Source organism: Asterias amurensis, chromosome 5 (genome assembly GCF_032118995.1).
Source record: "Asterias amurensis chromosome 5, ASM3211899v1".
NCBI classification, from domain to species: domain Eukaryota; kingdom Metazoa; phylum Echinodermata; class Asteroidea; order Forcipulatida; family Asteriidae; genus Asterias; species Asterias amurensis.
In genome coordinates this window covers 3,955,395-3,967,990 of record NC_092652.1, presented here as the reverse complement: position 1 = coordinate 3,967,990, position 12,596 = coordinate 3,955,395, and the positions used below count along the sequence as shown (strand labels likewise).

The 12,596-nt window shown below is 38.8% G+C and overlaps 1 protein-coding gene across 1 annotated transcript; it reads right to left on the bottom strand.

Moving 5' to 3' along the window:
- Window positions 1–220: 220 nt before the first annotated feature.
- LOC139937612 (phosphopantothenate--cysteine ligase-like) lies at window positions 221–12,508 on the bottom strand. The gene is made up of 6 exons (XM_071932833.1): window positions 12,157–12,508; window positions 11,160–11,250; window positions 10,538–10,678; window positions 7,158–7,372; window positions 5,348–5,533; window positions 221–3,535 (listed from the first exon to the last, which is right to left on the bottom strand). The coding sequence occupies exons 1-6, from the start codon at window positions 12,355–12,357 to the stop codon at window positions 3,359–3,361; spliced, it is 1,011 nt and encodes a 336-aa protein (XP_071788934.1). The 5' UTR covers window positions 12,358–12,508; the 3' UTR covers window positions 221–3,358.
- Window positions 12,509–12,596: the final 88 nt, after the last annotated feature.

Sequence of the window (12,596 nt, the reverse complement as noted above, 5' to 3'; positions counted from 1 at the left end):
ACTCTCTGGAAAATGACAATAAGTGCTTCCACAAGTTCCAATTTATGTGTCATTTTATTGTTTCCATCGTTTCTGAAGTATAATGAGGCAAACCAAGTAGAAATTGTTGATAACTTGACAGGTAAGCTCAAGCCAATTTATGTCACAGCAAAAAAGAAAAAAACTTTGTGTAAAAATAATGTCACAACACTCTTTGGAAAAGACAATAAGGGCTTCAATCTTCCATGTTCCAATATAATGGGTCATTTTATTTGTTATATTTTTTTCTGAGTACAATGAGGTAAACAAAGTACAAATTGTTGACGACCTGAAGGGTTAAATCTCAAGGCTCAAGCCAGTAATATGTCATGGCAGCAAAAAAGTTACACAAAGAAACTCTCAAAATGAACCAATGTCCATTCATCAGACTGTTTGGGTGTATGGGCCTTGTCACAGGAGACAACTTTTACAGGCAACTTGAAGGCAACCAACCGCAGTGCATGCTACAGGACCACTTTGGTAGCAGAGGAGTCATTTTTTTAACATTGTATCACGATTCACCCCCAAAAATATGTGAACATTGATATGTGAATGGCTTTTCTTCTTGGAGATTGCCATGAAATGGTTGCCTGTGAATTGCCCGTGTGATTTGGCCCTACGGATACTGTGGCAGTAGTGTCAACCTTTAAATCAAACATGGTTTCAATAGAAGAAGGTTCACTAGATATACTTTATATGTATTAATAAACTCAAATGTGGCGAGCGTTTATGCTAAAAACAATTTCTTCTATTCAGGCAATAAGTTGACTGATCAAAGCCAATATTTGTCACAAGCAGATAATGTGATAACTTCTTTTAGGTTAATACTTATTAATTCTGACTCTAGCTACCGGGCAAACTCGGTAGTCTAGTTGGTAAGACACTGCTCTAGAATTGCATGGGTCGTGGGTTCGAATCCCACCCGAGTAACATGCCCGTGGTATTTTTTCACACGACTCGGGAAAGTACTGAGTATACAGTGCTAACAAGTCGGTGTATGTGTAAAAAAAAAAAAAAAAAAAAATAAAATATTACTTATCCCGATGCAAATTAAACATCTCTTATTCTCTTTGGTTGTTTCATTGCCAAGTCAGTGGAAACAACAAAATGTTAGTAAAAGAATACAAGAAGAAAACATTTGCTCTTATAATCTTGGATGAATCTACAGGAATGTTCATAGACGTTTTTGTCTTAAAATGATGCTGTACCCTGCCCTTACTTTTCACCATAATTCATTTAGGATGAACTTCATTTATCAAGAGAGATTTGCGGCGACATCATGTGAATATCTCTTTTGAGTAGTGTTGGCTTGCCTTCAGGAGAAAGAAGACGACGATCAGATCATACCGATCGAAACGTTGAGTCTTCAACCACCAGTTCTTTTCAGGACCAACTTAAAGGAGATATTCACATTGTGTTGCCAGTGTCATGGCCGAGCGGTTAAGAGCACCAGATTCCAAGCACTGGTGTTTGATCAGCAGGGTGTGGGTTTGGATCCCGGTCGTGACACTTTCTACATAAAATTGGGGAGGTAGTGCTTTCTGCTCCACCGGCTAGGCTTCGAATTGAAGATACCCAAGCCTACATTCGTATGGAATATGAAAGGGGTAACCCTGTTTTAGCCCTAGGAGTAGGTGGCAATGGCCTCTGGAAAAGTTTATTGTAGCCCACACCTTGAAGTGGCCTTCAGGCCTTGTGTGTCAGGCGACTTGCATAAAAAAAACCTGCAGACCTCTCTTAGTTACACTTCCACCATACAAAGTTTTAAATCCTACTAACTCAATTTAATTCCACTTGTGCATGTTCCTTCAAGAAGTTATTCAAAACTTAACTCCATTAACACCACTACACCCCTGAGGTACGAGTAGTACTCAATAATATATAAATTAATGTTTCCTTTACCACTAGTATATACAAATTTTCAGTAGTACACCATAAAAACCTTAAAATCATGGATTATAAATACTGAGTGAGTTTATACATATTTTCAAAGACTAGTTGATCCAGATTACAGAAGAGTAAAGAAGTGTCTTAATATTAAAGGCACTGGGCACTATTGATAATTGTCTTATTTAAAGACCAGTATTCTCACAATGGTGTTATCCCAACATATGCATCAAATATGGGCTCAAGTGGTCATCAAAATTGCAAGAGAATAATGAAAGAAAAAAACCCCTTGTTGCACATTAATTTGTGTGCTTTCAGATGCACAATGAAGACTTCAGACATGAAGTCTTTTAATATTTTAGTGACAAATTACCAAAAAGAGGGAGCTATTTCTCACAATGTTTTATACTATCAACAGCTCTCCATTGCTCATTACCAAGTGAGTTTTATGCTAACAATTATTTAAAGTGTCCAGTGCCTGTAAGTTTTAATGTCTTATGCAGATAGCCAAGTACATGGATTCAACACACAGGCGTGATTCGAACCAGGGTCTTTGAAATGGAAGGCGAGAAAATGAACCACTTAACTTTGGCAACCCGACCACAAAAACTATCTATTTCATCATCAGTGCTCAAACTGGACTCAGCTGCTGATTTCTGTTCATTTTTATTTTAAAGAATGTACTCTTATGTACAATTTATATATTATAACAATAACTCCATGGGGGTAAAAACTAAACAAGAACCTGAGTTTTGTGGTATAAAATGGTCCATTATAAATTAAGCATGTTTAAAATACAGTGAGTACAACAAAACTTGATGGGAAGTGCAAAAACAGCTTGTCACAAGATCACTATACATGTAGCACACTGGACACCTTTGGTAATTGTCAAAGACCAGTACTCTCAGCTGATGTATCACTATATATGCATGAAATTAAAAATCTTTGGACATTTGTACTCAATTGGTCATCAAAGTTGCAATAGAATAATTCCGTATTTTCTTATGTTTTAGTTTGTCTATTTTTCCATGTTAAGCGCCCTAGAGCATGTTTACACATGATTAGAGCGCTATACAAGTTTTTGTATTATTATTATTATTATTATTATTATAGAATAATGAAAGAAAAAACACTCTTGTTGCACAATTTTTTGTGTGCTTTCAGATGGCTAAAAAAGTCTCCAGGCCTGAAGTCTTTCAATTTTGAAGTGAGGAATTACCTCCTTCTCAAACACTGTTACTTTAGAGGGAGCCGTTTCTTACAATGTGTTATTTCATCAACAGCTCTCCATTGCTCGTTACCAAAATAATTTTGACCAAATTTGGTTGAGACGAGACAACATTTTAGAGTTACATCACAACCCCATACCAACTTGAGGCCAAGTTTCCCTTTCTTTTGGAGTAGGTTAAAAACCAGGTAAGATAGTAAAAAAAAATAAAAAACTGGCACCACCTCACTCAGGTCCATGTCCCACACTGAAGACAGTGTGTTTGGTTACCAGCTCTTTAATGATCAATTCCTCAATGTCTCGCGTCCCACTTCTGTCGGTGATACAAATTTTGTGGTGTTCGTCTGGCGTTACTATAGTTACGCATTCGTTTCGCTCCTCAAGTATGTTGGCGATCACAACCTGCAAGTAAAGGTAAAAAGACATTGACATAGATTTAGTAGATGATAAACTCGAATTAATTTTTTTATAAATTGCAATTTAACTAGCACCTCATAATTTATAGTACAAGGGTCGATTTCACAAAGAGTTGCTTAAAAACTTAAGGCTAGTTCCAAGTTGGGATGAGTAACTTGGCCTAACTTGAAACCCACCCCATGTCTGTTAGAGGAAGCGCCCCTATTTCGGATATGTGGTTTGGAGAAGTGCCCGCTGGGGAGATATATACTCTTTGCATATGACATCACACTCACAAGAAGCGCAATCCCTGAGGTCAAAAGGAGGCAGCTCATTGGACGATAGCTGTTCTTTGTGCGTAAAAACATGCGGGTGACCTCAACGTACTTGTGTTGTTTTGCATTATGCAAGGGGGGTCTATTGATTTCTACAGCCCCCTTGCACAACGCGGAACAACGCCGTCGCTTTGTGAGTCAAATGTTTTGTGCATATGTTTGTGAACGATTTTGACTCCCAAAATGGCGCACAAGATAGGCGCATGTGAGTGCGCTGCGAATTGTGTAATGGGTTTATAGGTACATTGAGCCTTATGCAAAGGGGTCTATTGACTACTACAACCCCCTTGCACAGCGCAGAACAATGTCCACCATTTTGGGAGTCAAAACTAGTGTGCATGTTGTGCAATGGGTTTATTGACCCAATTCACCTAACGTCATCATCAGAATAATCTTGAAACCGCCATACTGGTGGGCAATGTAACTGCGATATTCAGTGAAGTGCACATTTTAGGCGACGTGGCGTTTACACGTAATCCTATTGACCATCAAAATGGTGAGCGTGGCACAGTCGCGTGTGACGTGCGTGCAAGGGGTCAATAGGTGCATTGAGCTTTATGAAGTTGATTGGAAAAGATCAAGAGGTCAACCTAAGGTAACCTGGGGTCAATTTCACAAAGGTAGTCCTAACTTAGGACTAGTCCTAAGCAATGGTAAGAGATAGGACTGGTCCTAAGTTAGGACCAGTAACTTATCCTACCTTAGGACTGGTCCTATCTCTTAGCATTGCCTAGGACTAGTCCTAAGTTAGGACTACCTTTGTGAAATCCACCCCTGGGTAACAAGCACCCACACAGCTGTTATGCCAAAGATAAAAACAATCATGCAGACATATTGCAAAGTTGGCTGCCATTTTGTTAGAGGTTAGAGGTTGATATTTGACAGGATAAAATAATAATGAGTAGGATTTGAAACTTTGCATGGTGGAAGTATAACTGAGAGAGGTTTGTGGTTACACCATGTGAATATCTCTTTTGAGTAGTGTTGGTTCTAAAAGAGGTCGTTAACCACCAGTTCTATTCAGAACCAACACTACTCAAAACTACCGCAAACCTTTCTTAAAGGCAGTGGACACTATTGGTAATTACTCAAAATAATTATCAGCATAAAACCTCACTTGGTAACGAGTAATGGGGAGAGGTTGATAGTATAAAACATTGTGAGAAACGGCTCCCTCTGAAGTGACATAGTTTTCGAGAAAGAAGTCATTTTCCACGAATTTGATTTTGAGAACTTTAGAATTTTGAGAAAGTTTAGAACTTGAGTTCTCAAAATCAAGCATCTGAAAGCACACAAAGGGTGTTTTTTTTCTTTCATAATTATCTCGCAACTCCGACGACCAATCGAGCTAAAATTTTCACAGGTTTGTTATTTTATGCATATGTTGAGATACACCAAGTGACAAGACTGGTCTTTGACAACTACCAATAGTGTCCACTGTCTTTAAGATAATAATGAAGATGAATTCCGTGCTATACTGTACCTCATGATTATAGTCTCTTAAAGCTTTTCTGGCCTTTTCCAAAAGCAACGCTCGATCCGTCTCCAGTTTGAACGACACCACAAACGCATCAGGGGCCCAGTGGTGCACCAAGGGCGTTAACATCTTAGGAACAACTTTCAAGCTGATAATCGGTGGGCCGTTGGAGGAAGAAATTTTGTGCTCCGACTGAAAGTATATAAACAAAACGTTAATTTTGGTTTTACCCTTTCACTGATGTGTGATTAGCACTGTATACTCAGTACTTTCTTGAGTTGTGCGACAACAATCACAGGCATATTACTCAGGTGGGACTTGAACCCTTGATCTTTGCAATTCTAGAGCAGTGTCTTCCCAACTAGACTTGCAAGAAAGTTTTTGCAGTCTACTTGGTAAGACACTGTTGTAGAAGTGCAAAGGTCGTGGGTTTGAGCCCCACTCGAGATAATATGCCAGTGATTTTTCTTCACAGAACTCGGGAAAGTACTTAGTATATAACACAATCGGTGTAAGTGTAAAACCAAAATTAATATTCTTTATCCCAGATGCAAATTTAATACCTATTAAAAAGCCATTGGACCCTTTCGGTGCAGTAAAACAAAAAAAAGTTCACAGATTTACAAATAATTTACAGGGTTTACAGAAGATAATGGTGAAAGACTTCTCTTGAAATAATAGTCCATGAAATGCTTTACTTTTTGAGAAAACGGTAAAACAATATAAATTCTCGTTAATGAGAATTACGGATTTGTTATAAACACATGTCATGACACGGCGAAACTCTCGAAAACAGGAGTGGGTTTTCCCGTTATTTTCTCCCGACTCCGATGTCCGATTGAGCCTAAATTTCCACAGGATTGTTATTTTATATATAAGTTGTGATACACGAAGTGTGGGACTTGGACAATACTGTTTACCGAAAGTGTATAATGGCTTTAAAACATAAACAAAGTTTGACTTCAACTGAAAGTATTGAAGATTCATTTCAATAAGATGTTTGCTCATGGGATGTGAACTATGACACATTATTTTTTGACTTAAATGCTTTGCTTTTAAAGTAAGTTTTGTAGTTAGGCCTCGATATAAAATAATGAAAAAAGGTTGTTGGTCAGGTTAGAGCATTTTATAAGAAGAATTTGTGTAAATTTTCCTGCAAATCTTGGAAAATACTGTTTACCGAAAGTGTCCAATGGCTTTAAATCTTGCAGGCATCTATGCTTCATTATTTCTCCTTGGTAAAGGGCACCCTATGACTCTTGTATGAGGAAGTTCAGTAAATTTCTACTGGGGCATTTCAAGGGCACCAAGGCATCGATCAGGGGGCATGGAGGCAATTGCCTTTGTTGCCTCTGTGAAGTGTCAGGCCTGTCTTGAATACACTGAACAATGTTGAAATAATTAAAGGCAGTGGACACTATTGGTAATTACTCAAAATAATTATTAGCCTAAAACCTCACTTGGTAACGAGTAATGGGGAGAGGTTGATAGTATAAAACATTGTGAGAAACGTCACCCTCTGAAGTAATATAGTTTTCGAGAAAGCAGTAATTTTCAAAATTTTCGACCACAGATTTAGAATTTGAGGTCTCGAAATCGAGCATCTGAAAGCACACAACTACATGTGTTAATGGTATTTTTTCTTTCAGTATTATCTCACAACTCTGACGACCAAATGAGCTCAAATTTTCACAGGTGTGTTATTTTATGCATAATGTTGAGTTACACCGAGTGAGAAGACTGGTCTTTGACAATTACCAATAGTGTCTACTGTCTTGAAATATTCCCAAGTGTGTACAGTTATTTGCAAACTCACCATTTCTTTGCTTGGAATGTAAAAGTCTGAAACTGCAGCTGCCAAGTAGAACATTGTTTGTGTCCCAGCGAAAGACAGTGCCTCCGCTGCCGCTTGTAGTAGGTACAAGTATTCTTGAAGCATGACGAATTCAACAAGCAGAAGGCTATTGCTGGCACGTACATCTTTGTACACCTTCAAGATTGACAGAAGTTTGGGAAACATGGCTTGATTTGCTGAAAAGAAGAAAATCGGAATGCAATTATCAATGGGTTTGGGTGTGTGTAATGTTGAAGATCAATCAAGTGAAAAAGGAGACAGATGTCAATATGGTCTCAATTTCTGTAAGCACAGAAACTTACTAAGCACATAAAAGTATTGCTTAACAGAAAAAGGTTACCAGCCAAAAATGACACTAAGTTAACATTGCTGTTACTGGTGCCCCACTCACCACTTTTTGCTTAGCAGAGAAAATTACTGAGCAGTATTCTCTGCTTAACAGCTTCCTGAAATTGGTCCCTGATCACAATTTAGATTAGAATATTGGCCATTAAAAAGGATTGGTAAACATTAATTGGAAATGTAGCAGTCACACTTGCTTTCCCCAACACTTGAGAATTTTCACTCTTTCCATCTTGACCGGCGCCTTTGAATGGTTTTTCACCAGATTTAGCGCGCCTTTATAAATGCTGTGTTATTATTATTATTATAAGCCCCTTTCACACGAGAGCAATTTAGCAAGGCTCCCTTGCTAAATTATAGCAATGTTGTTAAATTTTACAAAATGCACCTCGTGTGAAAGGACAATATTTTTTTCTACTGTCCAAGTTCTCTTGTCAAAATCTTGTCACACATTGCTACATTTTACAACCATGCTAAAATTAAGCAAGGGACCCCAGTTAAATTGCTGTCGTGTGAATAGCACTATAGACACAAGTTAACTTCAGATGCCACTTTTCTCCTCATAGTACCTTCCTACCCAAATCAGCCGAGTAATGGTCGGGTGGTTAAGAGCATCATATTCAAACAGGGTGTGGGTTCGAATCCCGGTGATGAAAGTTGCGTCCTTGAGCAAAAGACTTTACTATAAATGTTTCTCTTCACCCAGGGATAAATGGGTACCTATGAGGGCAGAGATGGTTCTTGTAATTGATTTACCTTATTCAGTGCGCTACATATTTGGCAGCATTGGCTGTATACTCCCCAAGGGAGCTGAGATGATTTTAGGAATGAAAGAAATGGCCCATAGCAAGAGGTAATAAATTTTGAGTGCCATGAGCATCACCGTAACGTCCGTCGATATATCGAAAATACCTAAAAACTCGATATTTTTTTGACATCGAAATCGCCGATGTCACTTTTATAATCATATCGTAATATCGGATTTTCGACATATCGAAAATTTCGATGTTTTGAAAATTTCGATGTTCCTAAATGATATCGAAAATACCAAAAGAGTGACCGATTATTTAAAAGAAATCTGTGTTTGAGTATTAGAAAAGCCGTCGTCGTTATGTAGTTTCATCATTTTGAGTTGCCCTATTAAATAAAATACGTTTTACAACCAAGTATGTCTGCTTGTTCTTTGTGTTTTCGCCATCAGCCGCTGGCCCGCTGCAGAAGTTCACGACCCTGCGGCGAGCGCACGGTAAAACCTCAAAAGAAACCACCGCTGCTTTGCAAAAATACCCCGCAAAAACTTCCCCGAATCAACAAGACATAACAAAACAAGGAAGAAAACAATCTTACGTTATACAGTAAAATAATCTTTTTATCAATCCAAGGTATCGTAATGGCGTCATTTTGGTCAAATAAAGCCTACACGTTGTGTTGTTTTCGTAAACAAGCTAACATTTCCGAGGAACTATATGCTTCGCAGACCACGCTGTCGGCGGCTATTGCGTGCGTACCAGCGAAGACTATGCTGTTGTAGGGTTTAAGCGTGCACACCAGCGTGTGTGGTTATTGCAATTCGGGGGGAAAACCCGTTTGCCCAAGCATGCACAGACACGTGCAGTCTTTTTTCAAGGCGGTATCGCGTGATGCACTGCGTTATTTCGACAATAGAGGGCGTTCTAGCATTCAATGTTTCATGCCTTTATTATAGAATGCTAAGTGCTACGAGCCTTTATTGGAGACTATGTGATTGCATGCTGCTTGCGTTGTATATTGTGATCGCGAAGTGGTACGTCTGTGTTTTGCAGGACTTTCTAGTGATTTTTTTCGATGATTATCTCAACCATTTTCAACCGTAAGGTAGTGTAACATACCAGCGGACATTTATTATGTACCTAACAATATTGCCGTGAATTGTCGTTATTTTGGAGGGCATTAGACTCTGAAAAAGTTTAGTAACTAATTCATTTAGTGTTGACAAAGTTTGAAGCGCCACGCTCCCCTAACACACTTCACTCTCCACACATAGAACAGCGGGCCTGTCGCACCAATTTTTTGTTTCCACATCGTACCAAAGATCTCAACTCAAAGTCGCACGCCCGTCGGACAACTTGATTGACACTTCTACGTCAATGCATCGGCAACTGACACCTTAATGTCGGCGAGTCACGCAACTCACAAAGGCTCTGTGTCATTTTGAGACGGCCAATCATGGCCAATCACGAATCGAGAATTGTGGTGAGCGTTCACCAATTGGCCAAGCCAGCGGTAGCGGCAATCATACTTTGTTGTAAAACCAGATATAATCGGGGCGCGGGACTACGCAATTTGAAATTTTTGAACAACAAACAAGTTCGGGGGGTCAGACAAAAACAGGTTTAAATGTAACCCTATTAAACTGTCAGTCTACGGTATATATATTTCTACTCTCCATGAGAATACCAAGTGCTGCTTTAGGCTTCATTTTGCGCGCGGGAAATACTCAATATATCGAGTATACTCGATATTAAATTTTCGATATATCGGTTATGGGAAAAAACCGATATCGACGGATGTTACATCACCGAGTGACAGATTTTAAAGGAACACGTTGCCTTGGATCGGTCAAGTTAGTCTTTGAAAAGTGTTGTAACCGTTTGTTATAAAATGCATAATGGTTAGAGAGATGTTTTTAAAGTAGAATACAATGATCCACACAGATTTGCCTCAAAATTGCGTGGTTTTCCGTATACGTGGCGAACAAACACGGTCGGCCATTTATGGGAGTCAGAAATTTGACTCCCATAAATGGCAGACGGTGTCAGTTGACGAGGAAAAAGGAAAACCACGCAATTTCGAGTGATACTGGTGTGGATTATTATATTCTACTTTTAAAATATCTTTCTAATCATATGCATTTTATAAAAAGCGGTTACAAATGCTTTTCAGGACCAACTTGACCGATCCAAGGCAACGTGTTCCTTTAAGGCTTTACATGTACAAGTATAAAAAGCCAACATTCTCACCAACAATTGTTTGGTCTCCATCCGGTTTATTTTGGACATCGAGTACATCAATTAATTTGGTCTGAGAAAGGTGTCGTTCATAAGGCTGCAGTGACTTATGTCTGTGAAGAAAGATGACGGCATACCCCTCTGCTAAGAAATGTGTATTTACCAAATTAAGGAAAAATAGAAAAAACATGACTTTAGACCTACAGTAGTACACACTTGTACTGTATGTTAGCTAAAAAATAGTTCATGGCTTGCCGTTTCGACCCTAACTGAGTCTTTCTCAAAGACTATGGAAAGACTCCGCTTGGGTTGAAACATCAAGCCATTAAAACAATTTTCGGTGGTAAGCAGTTTGCAACAATCAAGTAAGTTTCAACAAATTTTTGTTACAATCGACTTTTCATTTTAAACGTCTTCCCCAAACAAATCTTGTCCATAAAATACTACCTTCTTTCTTCGAATCACTTTCTCTATATTTAAAGGAACACGTTGCCTTTGTTTGATCGGTCGAATTGGTCTTTGAAAAGCGTTTGTTTGGAAAGATGTTGTAAAAGTATAATACAATGGCAACGTGTTCCTTTAATCCAAAAGAATGATGCACAGAACTTAAATAATAATTTGGTTGAAAGGATATATTCTGCTGATGAAGCTCCACGTTTGCCGGAACTAAAGTTATCGATGAAGCGAACAACTCTGCTCTCAAGAGGAACTGCTGTACCTCCGGACTGTCGAGAGAAAGTCACAAAAACACAATTAGTCAATGCACTCATATCACACTAAGTCACCAGAGTGTGCGTTCGAATCCCGGTCGAGACACTTGTGTCCTTGAGCAAGATACTTGACTATAATGGCTCCTCTTCACCCAGGGGTATAAATGGGTACCTGCAAGGGTAGAAGTTGATATTGTGAATGAAAAAGCCTTTGGAGCGATATAAACTGTTGCCCAGGTTGTACTCCCAAAGGAAGCTGAGAAACATTAAACTGTTAACAAGGGGATGTTATTGGCCCGATGACCAGATGACAGGGGCACTAGTGTAAAGCGCATTGATTTGATACGGTTATTGTGAAATGCGCTATATAAGAATTTTTATTACTATTATTATAGTTGAGATAACGGCAGGAGGGTTGCTCCGCCGTCGGCAGGAGGGTTACGTTATCACAACTACCATTATTACTACTACTAATAAAACTACTACTATATTTTGGGTTGAAAAAAATTAAAATTGACAGGCGTTGACAGGAGTGGGACTTGCAACTCGACTTGAACTTGTGCTAGACTAGACCCAGTAACTGCTGTACTCCTTCTTTTGAATTTTGAAATTATCGGTTGTCGACCGATAATGTAAAAATTCGAAAAAAGTACAGTGCCCCAGTTACTGGGTCTAGTGCTAGACCAACTTAGCCCCACTGCCACACAAGTGGGGCTAAGACCAACTGAGCTATCAACCTCTTTGTTGGAGGTCTCTCTACTTTGTCAATGTTTGTTTGGGGTTGCCAGTTCCATGTGGATATTCCTGGTCAATCAATCACTTGACGATTAAAAAAAATCAATGTGGCTTTATTATTTAATTTAATTCCTTATTTTATTTATGAAACTGAACTTGAAATTTGAACTCAACAAGAAAACTTACCGTAACGAGGACAACATTGGTTCCATTTTTCAAATGACCTTGAGCAAATTCATGCATTTGTAGTTTTTTACTTGCGAACCCAGGCGGTGCGTCATGACTCTCAAAAAACGTCTCCCATTCATCCTTCTTAGCATTTTGGGGACATGTGGGAGTTGGTTCTTGACAATTTGTGTCCCCACTTGGTTTAGTACTTTCAGACATGTTTATACGACGCCAATAACATCATAGCATTGCTAGGAATGTCATTACTAACCAGGTATAAATTCATAAATGCTATTAAATAGTAAATACTACGGTTTAAAACACATAATCAACGTGTACAAATTTCACTTTAGTCGCCGCATAGCCCGGAACTGTGACACGGATCTAGGCTAGATCCGTGTTTTCAGCTAGATTCTAGCTAAAAAGTATATAGCGCCCTCTGTTGACGGCCACATAAC

Excerpts from the sequence above, each read along its gene's own strand:
- LOC139937612 (XM_071932833.1), bottom strand. The coding sequence starts at position 12,357 with ATGTCTGAAAGTACTAAACCAAGTGGGGACACAAATTGTCAAGAACCA. Across the intron at positions 10,679-11,159 it reads TGGAGCTTCATCAGCAGAAT|ATTTCTTAGCAGAGGGGTAT; the intron begins ATATCCTTTCAA and ends TGGTAAATACAC. Across the intron at positions 5,534-7,157 it reads ACATTCCAAGCAAAGAAATG|TCGGAGCACAAAATTTCTTC; the intron begins GTGAGTTTGCAA and ends ATATACTTTCAG.